The 14,475-nt window shown below is 42.2% G+C and overlaps 1 protein-coding gene across 2 annotated transcripts in view; it reads right to left on the bottom strand.

Annotated features, from left to right (window-relative positions):
- Positions 1-14,475, bottom strand: part of CHFR (checkpoint with forkhead and ring finger domains) — a 99,152-nt gene that overhangs the window by 49,842 nt on the left and 34,835 nt on the right. For both annotated transcript variants that reach the window (XM_069756095.1, XM_069756094.1), the window contains exons 6-7: positions 14,067-14,234; positions 7,225-7,383 (exon numbers count right to left, since the gene is read on the bottom strand). In XM_069756095.1, coding sequence (XP_069612196.1) covers positions 7,225-7,383; positions 14,067-14,234 — 327 coding nt within the window. The remainder of the gene's footprint in view (positions 1-7,224; positions 7,384-14,066; positions 14,235-14,475) is intronic.

The following is a 14,475-nucleotide window of genomic DNA, read 5'->3' as shown; positions in this document are numbered from 1 at the left end:
CAAGAACCCAAGATTGCCGGAGTCATATAGGCCGATATCACTCCTAACGACAGATGTCAAGATTCTGGCTAAGGCCCTGGCGAACAGGCTGACCCGGGTGATAGAAAAAGTGGTTCATTCGGACCAATCAGGCTTTATGCCTAATAAATCAACTGCCATTAACTTGAGAAGGCTATTTCTTAATATGCAAATACCGGCTGATAATGCTGGCAAGAGAGTGGTGGTTTCCCTCGATGCACACAAGGCCTTTGATAGTATAGAATGGCAATACCTGTGGTTGGTGCTGAGTCGTTGTGGGTTTGGGCCAGTCTTTGTGTCATGGGTGAGACTCCTATACTCCTCTCCGGTGGCCAAAATCAGGGTGAACAATATGATGTCAGACAGCTTTCAGCTTTTTAGAGGTACAAGGCAGGGGTGCCCGTTGTCCCCGCTGCTGTTTGCTTTGGCGGTGGAACCGCTGGCAGCGACTATCAGACGGTCTCAAATGGTGAAAGGGTTTTTATATGGGAAGATGGAGGAAAAAATCGCCTTATATGCAGATGACATACTGCTTTTCCTTGAGAGCTCTGGGGAACCACTAAGAAATGTAATAGCATTAATCGAGAGATTTGGGCAAATTTCAGGGCTAGTTATTAATTGGGACAAATCGAGCGTTATGCAGATAGATAGAGAAGTGGATTGTACAAGGGAGGTGGAAGAAGATACAAAATTAAGGGTGGTCACTCAGTTTAAATATTTGGGGATTCAGGTAGCTCTTCCCTTAACTAGATTTGAGGAACTTAATCTCGAGCCTTTAGTAACTAAGATACGCACTAAGATCTCAGCTTGGAGTAAGCTAAATTTGTCAGTGGTAGGAAGAGTAAATCTCCTTAAGATGGTGGTGATGCCTCAGATCCTGTATGTCCTACATAATTCTCCGGTATGGATCCCGATGAGAACATTCCGTAAGCTGAAATCGATATTTGGAGAGTTGGTGTGGGGAAAGAAGAGCCCGAGGATTAGGCAGGAGACTTTGCAGAGACCCAAAGATGAGGGGGGGCTTGCGTTACCCAACCCATGGTTATACTTTCTGGCTGCACAGAGCCAACATCTTAGGGGATGGGGGAAAGGGTTAGTGGAAGAAATGGGTCACAGTAGTCTGGTGCATATTAGCGGGGTATGGCCCTTGAGTTTGGGTCTGGAATCAGGACTATTTAGGAAATTGGGGAATGGCTTTCCCACCATGAATTTAATTCATAGAGTATGGCAGATGCTGAAGCGTATTAGGGGAATTGGGGGCTTCACGGAATTTTCACCTATCTGGGATAACTCATCTCTTCAAGAATTTAACCATATGGAAGGAATGGGAGAATGGAGAGAAAAGGGTATTAGGCTATTAGGACAATTGATTCACAGTGGGAGTCTTAGATCTTATGATGCGCTTCGGCAGGAATTTCAGTTTCCGGGATTAAAATGGTATCAATATAGGAGAGTTCAGCACGCTTTTCAGGCACAGAGGAAGAGGGGGCCCATAGTGGTTCAGAAAGATCTCATGTTAGACTGTATTCTAAATAACAATGGAACAAAGGGGGCTATATCGGAAGTATATGGGGATTTACTACACACATTCTTGGAGGATTACCCGATTAAAGCTAGAGGAAAATGGGAGGCCGAACTGGGGGAAATAGACGATGACAAATGGGGGTCTATTCTGGAATACATACCTAAATTGTCAATGAGTGAGCCTGGGAGACTCTCGCAATTGTATGTGGTTAATAGGGCCTATAGGACACCTGACTTGTTGTTCAAAGCCGGAGTGAGATTGGATTCTGAGTGCCCTAGGTGCACTCAGACTGAGGCGGGTATGCTCCACATGTTGTGGGTGTGCCCCAGGCTCTTTTCATATTGGGTAGCAGTGTTGAACCAAATTGGAGTGCTTTATGGATGTGCGATTCCCAGGGATCCAGTGGTTTGTATACTTGGGTATGTGGAGGAGTTGTCGGCCGATGAAACTGCCAAAATGGCAATAGCTAGATTGCTCTTCGTTGCAAGGAAAGTGATTGCGAGATACTGGATTAGGGAGGAACCTCCAACCAGACGAGAATTTACCGCACAGGTGAATCATATTGTCCAGCTCGAAAAAAGCATTTATACCAAGAGGAATAGGATGGGGTTTTTTCAAAAGCTATGGCAGCCATGGCTAAATGGGAATGATTAAGAGGTTGTGGTAAATAATGTTAATTATACAATTTGTCTGTAATAAAAATGATCTTCTTGGGGAGGAGGGGGGAAAGTTGGGGTTGGTTATCTGAAGGAGGGAGGGGGGAGAAGGGGTATATTTTCTTGTTAAAATGAAAAACACAAATGCACTTTGTTGTATGAATAGATAACATTTATTATGTTCAATAAAAATTTATCTGATAAAGAAGTTTATTAACCCTTCAGGTGCTTCACAGCAGCAGAAGCAATATGGAAGGAAAAAACGAACATTTAACTTTTTAGTCACAAAAATGATCTTTTAGCAACAATTTTTTTTTATTTTCCCAAGGGTAAAAAGAGAAACTGGACCCCAAAAGTTATTGTACAATTTGTCCTGAGTACGCCGATACCCCATATGTGTGGGGGTACCACTGTTTGGGCGCACGACAGGGCTCGGAAGGGAAGGAGCGCCATTTGACTTTTTCAATGAAAAATTGGCTCCAATCTTTAGCGGACACCATGTCGCGTTTGGAGAGCCCCTGTGTGCCTAAACATTGGAGCTCCCCCACAAGTGACCCCATTTTAGAAACTAGACCCCTCAAGGAACTTATCTAGATGCAAAGTGAGCACTTTGAACCCCCAGGTACTTCACAAATTGATCCGTAAAAATGAAAAAGTACTTTTTTTTTTTTCACAAAAAATTTCTATTAGCCTCAATTTGTTCATTTCCACATGGGCAACAGGATAAAATGGATCCTAAAATTTATTGGGCAATTTCTCCTGAGTGCACCGATACCTCACATGTGGGGGTAAACCACTGTTTGGGCACACGGCAGGGCTCGGAAGGGAAGGGGCGCCTTTTGACTTTTTGAATGAAAAATTAGCTCCAATCGTTAGCGGACACCATGTCCCATTTGGAGAGCCCCTGTGTGCCTAAAGATTTGAGCTCCCCCACGTGACCCCATTTTGAAAACTAGACCCCCCCAAGGAACTTATCTAGATGTGTGGTGAGCACTTTGAACCCCCAAGTGCTTCACAGAAGTTTATAACGCAGAGCCGTGAAAATAAAAAATCATTTTTCAGCCCGCAATTTTTTATTTTCACAAGAGTAACAGAAGAAATTGGACCCCAAGAGCTGTTGTCCAGTTTGTCCTGAGTTTGCTGATACCCCATATGTGGGGGGGGAACCACTGTTTGGGCACACGTCGGGGCTCGGAAGGGAAGTAGTGACGTTTTGAAATGCAGACTTTGATGGAATGGTCTGCGGGCGTCACGTTGCATTTGCAGAGCCCCTGATGTGCCTAAACAGTAGAAACCCCCCACAAGTGACCCTATTTTGGAAACTAGACCCCCAAAGGAACTTATCTAGATATGTGGTGAGCACTTTGAACCCCCAAGTGCTTCACAGAATTTTACAGCGCAGAGGCGTGAAAATAAAAAATAATTTTTCTTTCCTCAAAAATGATGTTTTAGCAAGCAGTTTTTTATTTTCACAAGGGTAACAGGAGAAAAGCTGGTACCCCATATGTGGGGGTAAACCACTGTTTGGGCGCACGTCGGGGCTCGGAAGGGAGGGAGCTCCATTTGACTTTTTGAATTCAAGATTGGCTGGAATCAATGGTGGCGCCATGTTGCGTTTGGAGACCCCTGATGTGCCTAAACAGTGGAAACCCCTCAATTCCAACTTCAACACTAACCCCAACACACCCCTAACCCTAATCCCAACTCTAGCCATAACCCTAATCACAACCCTAACCCCAACAGACCCCTAACCACAACCCTAACCCCAACACACCCCTGACCACAATACCAACCCTAACCCTAATCCTAACCCTAATCCCAACCCTAACCCCAACACAACTCTAACCAAGACCCTAACCACAAGCCTAATCTTAACCCTATTTCCAACCCTAGCCCTAATTCCAACCCTAAGGCTATGTGCCCACGTTGCGGATTCGCGTGAGATTTTTCCGCACCATTTTTTAAAAATCCGCAGGTAAAAAGGCACTGCGTTTTACCTGCGGATTTACCGCGGATTCCCAGCGTTTTTTGTGCAGATTTCACCTGCGGATTCCTATTGAGGAACAGGTGTAAAACGCTGCGGAATCCACACAAAGAATTGACATGCTGCGGAAAATACAACGCAGCGTTTCCACACAGTATTTTCTGCACCAGGGGCACAGTGGATTTGGTTTTCCATAGGTTTACATGGTACTGTAAACCTGATGGAACACTGCTACGAATCCGCAGCGGCCAATCCGCTACGGATCCGCAGCCAAATCCGCACAGTGTGCACATAGCTTAATTCTAAGGGTATGTGCACACTCTGCGGAAAACGCTGCGGATCCGCAGCGTTTCCACAGCTGCGGGTCCGCAGTAGTTTCCCATGAGTTTACAGTTCAATGTAAACCTATGGGAAACAAAAAACGTTGTGCACATGCTGCGGAAAAAACTGCGCGGAAACGCAGCGGTTTACATTCTGCAGCATGTCACTTCTTTCTGCGGATTCCGCAGCGGTTTTACAACTGCTTCAATAGAAAACCACAACTGTAAAACCGCAGTGAAATCCGCAGAAAAAACGCGGCAAATCTGCGATAAATCCGCAGCGGTTTTGCACTGCAGATTTATCAAATCCGCTGCGGAAAAATCCGCAGAGGACCAGAATACGTGTGCACATAGCCTTACCCTAGCCCTAACCCTAGTTCTAACCCTAACCCTAGTTCTAACCCTAGTGGAAAAAATATATATATATTTTCTCTATTTTATTATTGTCCCTACCTAAAGGCGGGGTTCACTTACTATTTTTTTTATTTTGATCGCTGTGATAGTGAGATTTTTTTTGAGTTTTTTCTATGTTAGCTGTTTTTGATATTAGTGGTAGGACCCGCAATATTATGGGGACCCTTGACGGTGGGTTGTGGGCTTACTTTACTTTGGCCAAAATATTAAACCAATACCTCATATAGTGTATGTGTTTATCATACGCATGCATTTTTTTGCACTATATCATATCCTTTTTTGCAGGATGTGGCCAGGCCTCTTTATGTTGGCTAGGTTTTTCTGGGGCGTCTGTCACTGTGCGCTGCATTTTATAGTGCTGGGCAGCCCGCCTGTTAATACAAGGGGCGTCATCAATAGGTTGCATACAGACACTGTGCACCGCACCTATCAGTGTGACTGGCGTCCTATGTGAATTATATCAATGTGCATTTTTTCTGCTAGGCAGCCAACCCCTGCAATGTTTGGTTGGGGTGGCTGTTTTTATCAAGTAGTTTGCACCTGTGCCGCTCCTAGCCTGTATCAGTGGAGGCCTGCTGCGTCCTGCTAAGTGTGCATTTGTCAGTATCTCATGGTATGTATTTTTTCTGAGTTTTTTCTATGTTCGGTTTTATCACAGTGTTCAAAATGTACCTGGAACGAATCTGCCGGCTGGCAGATTCGGTGGGCGCACTGCGCATGCGCGCGCCATTTTGGAAGATGGCGGCGCCCATGGAGAAGACGGACACCGGGAGGCTCGGTAAGTATGAGGTAAGTATGAGGGGGTGGGGGGAGCACGGGAGGGGGGGTGGATCGGAGCACGGGGGGAGTGGACAGGAGGATGGGGGGAGTGGACAGGAGGATGGGGGGAGTGGACAGGAGGATGGGGGGAGTGGACAGGAGGATGGGGGGAGCGGACAGGAGGATGGGGGGAGCGGACCACAGAACGGAGGACTGGGGAGGAGATCGGTGGCGGTGGGGGGGGGCAGATCAGTGTTTCCAGCCATGGCCGATGATATTGCAGCATCGGCCATGGCTGGATTGTAATATTTCACCACTTTTCATAGGTGAAATATTACAAATTGCTCTGATTGGCTATTGAAAGTTCAACAGCCAATCAGAGCGATCGTAGCCACGTGGGGGCAAAGCCACCACCCCGGGCTAAAGTACCACTCCCCCTGTCCCTGCAGATCGGGTGAAATTGGAGTTAACCCTTTCACCCAATCTGCAGGGACGCGATCCTTCTGTGACACAGCATATGCGTCATAGGTCGGATTGGCACCGACTTTCATAACACATACGATGTGTCACAGGTCAAGAAGGGGTTAATAAGAATTTTTTCATTGCCCTTGTTGTACTTAGACAAACGGTCAGTTTACCTGACAAGAATAAAACAGAAGTGGAGAAAACAGTCCATAATATCAGACAAAACACAATTTCTGCAGATTTTAGCGCAGATCCTGCTCAAACGACAACAAATGATGGTACACTGCTAATACACTGGATTGTCATTCATCAATACAAAAGGTATATTTTGTAGTATAAGCACACCACAGCAAAACCCGTGTAACAAAGATTTGAATCAAAAATTAGAAACTCCCCGCAGTTGTAAGGACTTGAAAATGTTTAAGTAAAAACAATCTGATTAAAAAAAAAATTAAAAAAAAAAAATTCTAAACTTTTATATCAGACATGGGTAATTTGCTGCTGATTTTTTATGTGGGTCTTACACAAGAGGTACCACAAGGTCCAGTAAATATAGTAGATATTTCTGCTGTAGATTTCCAAATATGATATAGCTGTGGCAAAGTCAACAGGTAATGCATGAATATATTGCCACGGATGTGGTACAGATTTGCCATAGATTTCGCCCCTTACAAAAAATAAATGAATAAAAATAACCACAATTTCCAGTTCCCTTTCTTTTAGCTCCCATGCAGCCATCCTTCTCTTTGTTATGGTCCACTTTCTGAACTTCCTGCCAGCTCTCCCTGTGTGTCTCTAAACTACAAAATGTTGTAGTTTGTTTTTATTACCTGTGTGCCACCTGGAAAAACACTTACATTTTCAGAAACAGCGCCTTAGCCGTTGCCCGCCAGAACTAATTCCTCAACAAGCTTATGGTCTTGATAGTGGGGATGATGGCACAGGCTGAGAAGACTACTACAAATGTATTTTTGGCACTTTGATACTTTTCTGCCTTCTCTTATCAAGCTGTATTACAAATGTTTTCTTTGAAGAGATCAGCCAAAGGTATTTAAAAACAAAGAAAAAAAAAACACTACTCACCAACTTTCAGCTTTTTCTTGGGAGGAGGATGATTTTGTTCATCATCAGACTTAGTAGTGGCCTGATCTTGGTCACTTGTCACATCTGTGAAACTGTGACCTCCACAGCTCACCTTCATTTTCTTGTTTTCTTGTGGATTAGCTGCTGTAGAAGCAGAATCTATTAAAAAAAAAAAAAGGAGCCCAGATTACAGAACAATGTATACAGTACAGACCAAAAGTTTGGACACACCTTTTCATTTAACCCTTATCCGGCTGAATAGGTACAATTGTAACTATTCCGTTTTAAAATTGCAATAACTTTTTTTTGAAAAGACGTAGAGGGCTGAAATTTCGTGACATCTCTACATTTTTGGTCCAGAATATATTGGCCAAATTTCAATAAAATATCTCCACCCGCTTCCGAGATAAGGGGTCGAGATCTTTTTGCATCCATAACAAGCTGCATAGGTACAAATGTACCTCATATATTTTGAATGAAGATAATGCAAGGGAAAAAGCATAAATTTTTTTTTAATGATAATGCTATTTAACTATTATAAACAAGTAAAAAACTGTTCATTTACATTATAAAAGAAAATGTAAGAAACTTTTTTTTATTGATTTTCTTTGCAAGTAATGCATGTTGGCTTTGCTACAGAGTGTTCATCGCAAATGGGTTTCACACAAACCACACAAGACTTTCTAGTCTTGCGTTGTTTTCGCCTCAGGTCTCTGCAGACATAGCAACTACCAACAACAGGGGAGGGTCCACGACTACCATGAGGTATTTTGGGGCCAGCTGCTGGCTGCGATGCTACCACAATGCATCGTCCAAGCACCATTTCTACTGCACCTCGAAGAAAATGGTTTCTCATCATTTTGTTTGTACTACGATCTTCAATTGCAATCATACACAGCTGATTTGCGAGATCTTTCAGGAACTTTCTTCGTTGATCCTTTGCCCTGAAGCTTGGATTGTGTTCTCTGTAGATGATGTAGGATGCTAACCCACTGACATCAATCATATTGTAGAAAAATGCCAAAGTCCAACGTGATGTTCGTCGTTTCACAGTGTACTCTCCCAACATTTTATCCATAACATCAACACCACCTTTTGTTATGTTGTAGTATTTTATTATCTCTGGCTTGGCTGCTAGTGTCTCTTCAACTTCTCCCGTCATGTGCATAGATGATAGAAGCACGACTGATTTGTTCTTCTTTGGTACATATGAACAGACTGTTGCATCATGATTGTAGGCAAAATTTGTCGAGTATACAGGCCTTTCTTTGGCAGGCTGCATGTTGTTAGGTAGGAACCTTTTGTTTTTTCTCACTGTACCAACTAGTGTCATGTTCCAGGAGTTCAATACCTTAGCTAGTTCCATGGTTGTAAAGAAGTTATCGGTGGTGACATTTCTTCCAGAGCCTTTATACGAGCTCACTAGGTCCAATACTGTTCGTTCTCCAATGTTTACTTGTCGAGGACCATCAGTTGGTTTCCCAGTGTAGAGCTGACCTTGTAAAGGGTAGGCATTTGATGAGTCACAAGCCCAGAAAATCTTTATGCCATATTTAGCTGGTTTTGAAGGTATATACTGGGTAAATTTAGTATGACCTCTAAATGGAAATAATTGCTCGTCGACGGTGATACAATGATATGGCTTGTAGGCTCTCTCCAGATTACTGTTCAGCATTGTCCAGATGTCCCGTATTGGTGCAGCTTTATCTGTTTGCACACGTTCTGCACGTGTATTTTCGTTGTCAAACCTGATAAATCTGAGTATCATCTTGAAGCGGTCACGAGACATGGCTGCACGTATAAGAGGCAGAGCAGCAACATTCCACATTTCCTCCAGATTCTCTTTGTTGGCTCTGTGCACACCAGCAGCAATCAGTATGCCCAAAAATGCATGAAGTTCAGTTTCAGTAAATTGCTTGAATGTTTTTTGTGGTGGCCGTTTGGAAGAATCAGGAAAACGTTGTACCAGTTCGTTGTTGTAAGCATCACAAACTCTCTTGGCCTTTCGATTCGTTTCCCGTAATATGATGTCACACATCTCGGGAGTCATGATGGACTTGAATAGCTCTTTTGCTGTATATAGGTTGCTGATTGCTGCAGGGCCACCTCTTTGTCGTAGGACATTACGAGATTTTGTTTGTGCATTTGGCAGTGGATTACTGCACCATTGAGTTTCATCCTTAGCAGTCCAAATGTCGCCTGCACTTTGAGGCACAGAATCATCCTCAACACTTTCGTCTGATTCGTATTCATTTTCATGCTCTATGACCATTTCTTGTTCAATGTCTGAATCTTCTTCAGTAACATCCACTTGTGGTACATAGTTTTCATCATCAGATGGAACATATGGTTCATCCTCATGCTCAGAATCAGATTCTTCTAGCATTCGCATTATTTCGTCAGACGTAAATCTGTAAATATGAAAAAATGTAAAATAAATAATTTTCCGAAATACTACATTATTGGCTTTTCACAAAATTATACTAACCTGCAAACACGTTTTCTTGGATTATGGCGGAAACTAGATCCAGCATTACTATCACTCATGATGACTTGCTAGATGAATTTTGGCTTCGTATTTTGTGCTGAATATAAATAAAACATCGTAAAACAATATGTAGATACTAATTATTATCCATTTTTCGTATAAAAATTATACCTATAGTGATAAGTTTCATACAAAATATATGTAAGCCAAGTCCAGGCTGAAAGACAATTTGACTGTTCTGTCCCCACATAATGAGAATAAAGGTATAACTGGCTGTTAGATGCTGTGAGACTTTCCTACCTTCGTTTCCAAGAAATTGAAGACTTCACAAGCCTAGAAATGTGTGCTCACAGCAATGAGATGAACAGCAAAATGGCTAATGAGAGGAGGGAGGCAGGAAGACAAGTAGAAGCCACTCCCAGTTTGAATTAACTTAATTGACAGCAACATAAGTGACCAGTAACAACACTGAACAATAGATATCAGCATAACATTTGTAGCTGAATGAACTTTAGTTTCTGAAACCAAGTAAAGTCTTCCCACAGTGGAGGTATATGTGAAGGTACAATTGTACCTATGCAGCCTGTTAAGGTTGTAAAATTATGCAGCCTGACAAGGGTTAAAGATTTTTCTGTATTTTCATGACTATGAAAATTGTACATTCACACTGAAGGCATCAAAACTATGAATTAACACATGTGGAATTACAGTGGGGCAAAAAAGTATTTAGTCAGTCAGCAATAGTGCAAGTTCCACCACTTAAAAAGATGAGAGGCGTCTGTAATTTACATCATAGGTAGACCTGAACTATGGAAGACAAACTGAGAAAAAAAATCCAGAAAATCACATTGTCTGTTTTTTTAACATTTTATTTGCATTTTATGGTGGAAAATAAGTATTTGGTCAGAAACAAACAATCAAGATTTCTGGCTCTCACAGACCTGTAACTTCTTCTTTAAGAATCTCCTCTTTCCTCCACTCATTACCTGTAGTAATGGCACCTGTTTAAACTTGTTATCAGTATAAAAAGACACCTGTGCACACCCTCAAACAGTCTGACTCCAAACTCCACTATGGTGAAGACCAAAGAGCTGTCAAAGAACACCAGAAACAAAATTGTAGGCCTGCACCAGGCTGGGAAGACTGAATCTGCAATAGCCAACCAGCTTGGAGTGAAGAAATCAACATTGGGAGCAATAATTAGAAAATGGAAGACATACAAGACCACTGATAATCTCCCTCGATCTGGGGCTCCATGCAAAATCCCACCCCGTGGGGTCAGAATGATCACAAGAACGGTGAGCAAAAATCCCAGAACCACGCGGGGGGACCTAGTGAATGAACTGCAGAGAGCTGGGACCAATGTAACAAGGCCTACCATAAGTAACACACTACGCCACCATGGACTCAGATCCTGCAGTGCCAGACGTGTCCCACTGCTTAAGCCAGTACATGTCTGGGCCCGTCTGAAGTTTGCTAGAGAGCATTTGGATGATCCAGAGGAGTTTTGGGAGAATGTCCTATGGTCTGATGAAACCAAACTGGAACTGTTTGGTAGAAACACAACTTGTCGTGTTTGGAGGAAAAAGAATACTGAGTTGCATCCATCAAACACCATACCTACTGTAAAGCATGGTGGTGGAAACATCATGCTTTGGGGCTGTTTCTCTGCAAAGGGGCCAGGACGACTGATCCGGGTGCATGAAAGAATGAATAGGGCCATGTATCGTGAGATTTTGAGTGCAAACCTCCTTCCATCAGCAAGGGCATTGAAGATGAAACGTGGCTGGGTCTTTCAACATGACAATGATCCAAAGCACACCACCAGGGCAACGAAGGAGTTGCTTCGTAAGAAGCATTTCAAGGTCCTGGAGTGGCCTAGCCAGTCTCCAGATCTCAACCCTATAGAAAACCTTTGGAGGGAGTTGAAAGTCCGTGTTGCCAAGCGAAAAGCCAAAAACATCACTGCTCTAGAGGAGATCTGCATGGAGGAATGGGCCAACATACCAACAACAGTGTGTGGCAACCTTGTGAAGACTTACAGAAAACGTTTGACCTCTGTCATTGCCAACAAAGGATATATTACAAAGTATTGAGATGAAATTTTGTTTCTGACCAAATACTTATTTTTCACCATAATATGCAAATAAAATGATAAAAAAACAGACAATGTGATTTTCTGGATTGTTTTTTCTCAGTTTGTCTCCCATAGTTGAGGTCTACCTATGATGTAAATTACAGACGCCTCTCAACTTTTTAAGTGGTGGAACTTGCACTATTGCTGACTGACTAAATACTTTTTTGCCCCACTGTATATACTTAACAAAAAAAGAGTGAAACATCTGAAAATATGTCTTATATTCTAGGTCATGAAAATACAGAAAAATCATTAAATGAGAAGGTGTGTCCAAACTTTTGGTTTGTACTGTATACATACACAATATTACAAGAGGCTGGTGTGGCTAAGGATTCATCCTTTTGTGTCTGAGTAGTAAGTTTTTCAGTCACCAAGCAGTGGTGGGCATACACTCCTCAACACTGAAACACCAAGAAGGCAAAGTTGTAGCATTATAAAAATGACAGAATATATAGCTATATGTAAATAATGAAAAAAATGGAAACATTTTCAATACCCATGATCATTTATTACTTATTAAGTAGGCCTTGGCTGCTATCAATGAGTATTACTGGTTGTCTGAGGAATGTTTTGCCACACTGAGTGCAATTGGGCACGCAAATCATCAAGATCCACTGCTGGCAGCTCTCTTTAACCCCTTCACTACCTTGCCCTATTCCGTTTTTGCGTTTTCGTTTTTCACTCCCCTCCTTCCCAGAGCCATAACTTTTTTTATTTTTCCGTCAATTTGGCCATGTGAGGGCTTGTTTTTTTGGAACAAGTTGCACTTTTGAACGACATCATTGGTTTCAGCATGTCATGTACTAGAAAATGGGGAAAGAAATTCCAAGTGCGGTGAAATTGCAAAAAAAAGTGGAATCCCACACTTGTTTTTTGTTTGGAATTTTTGCTAGGTTCACTAAATGCTAAAACTGACCTGCCATTATGATTCTCCAGGTCATTACGAGTTCATAGACACCTAACATGTCTAGGTTACGTTTTATCTAAGTGGTAAAAAAAAATTCCAAACTTTGCTAAAAAAAAATTGCGCAATTTTCCAATACCCGTAGCGTCTCCATTTTTCGTGATCTGGGGTCGGGTGAGGGCTTATTGTTTGCGTGCTGAGCTGACGTTTTTAATAATACCATTTTGGTGCAGATACATTCTTTTGATCGCCCATAATTGCATTTTAATGGAATGTTGCGGCGACCCAAAAAACGTAATTCTGGCATTTCAAATTTTTTTCTCGCTACGCAGTTTAGCGATCAGGTTAATCCTTTTTTTTAATTGATAGATCGCCGCATTCAGAATCGCCCGATACCAAATATGTGTAGGTTTGATTTTTTTTTTATTGTTTTAGTTTGAATGGGGCGAAACTTTTATATTTTTTTTTTTTTTTTTTTTTTTACTTTTGCCATGCTTCAATAGCCCCCATGGGAGGCTAGAAGCTGCCACAACTCGATCGGCTCAGCTACATGGGAGCGATCATCAGATCGCTCCCATGTAGCCGAATTCCTGCATTGCTATGAGCGCCGACCACAGGGTGGCGCTCATAGCAATCCAGCAGCATGAGAAACATGTGGCCTGGCATTGTTTCCAAAAACAGCTCTTGGACATTCTTTTCCAACTCCGGAGATTGAGTAGTATAATATAGGGTAACTGGACACCTCAAGACCTCCATTTCAGGTACACTAACAACTCAGGTTTACATTGATTTAGTGGTGGCATTAGCGGAACAGCCATTTCTCCAAAGTGTCTGAGGAGCCATATTTAACATGACAATGCCAGGCTGCATGTTGCTCGTGCTACTATGAGAAGCCTGCATGGTTGAAGTCTCCCATTGAGCATGTTTGGAACATCCTTGGTTGGCAATTGCAACGGCAGCTGCCAGTAGCAGATCTTGATTATTTACATGTCCAAATACATTCAATATGGCCGAGTATTCATCAGACTACCATTAATAACCTCATTGATTCTATACCAGGGCATGTCATTGCATTTATTTCTGCATGTGGAGTGCATACTGAATTAATGAGATGTTTTGAAAAAATTTTGGTTTCCAGTTTTTCATCATTTGGATATAATTATCATGTCTATCGAACCTATGATTTTCCTTCTTGTGTTGCAATTTCAATGTTGAGGTATGTGCAAGATTCAAACTGAACTGCAAAGATGAAATATGGTGGGAAACAAATTGCTTTCAATTGCATGCTTTTTTATCCATTAGATTTCACAAACCTCCTAGAGACGGCTGTATCTGCATGGCAGAAAGTGGCTCTTGGCAGGAGGTAGTGGATGTGTAGAGGTTAGAGGATGTGGAGGTGGAGGGCTGAGGTTCCTCTGATGTCAGCAAAGTGTCTTGGAAGGGAGACAACTGCTGAGTCGCATCTGCTTCACTTGAGGTATCTGTAAAAATCTGTAACAGCTTAGGTGCTGGACTGGTAAAATCCAACTACAGGATCAACTTGGAAATTATATTGACAGCAAATTTTTTTTTACCTTCATTGAAAAGCAAAACTTTATTTCACACCAAAATACTGGAGTGTGTTTTCCCAAGATTAAATACAGTGGGGGAAAAGTATTTGATCCCTTGCTGATTTTGGAAGTTTGCCCACTGACAAAGACATTAATTTTAAGTAGGTTAATT

The sequence above is a fragment of the Ranitomeya imitator genome, chromosome 1 (genome assembly GCF_032444005.1).
Source record: "Ranitomeya imitator isolate aRanImi1 chromosome 1, aRanImi1.pri, whole genome shotgun sequence".
In the NCBI taxonomy this organism is placed as follows: domain Eukaryota; kingdom Metazoa; phylum Chordata; class Amphibia; order Anura; family Dendrobatidae; genus Ranitomeya; species Ranitomeya imitator.
Note: the sequence above shows the minus strand (reverse complement) of the source record. Positions and strands in the feature narration are given on the sequence as shown.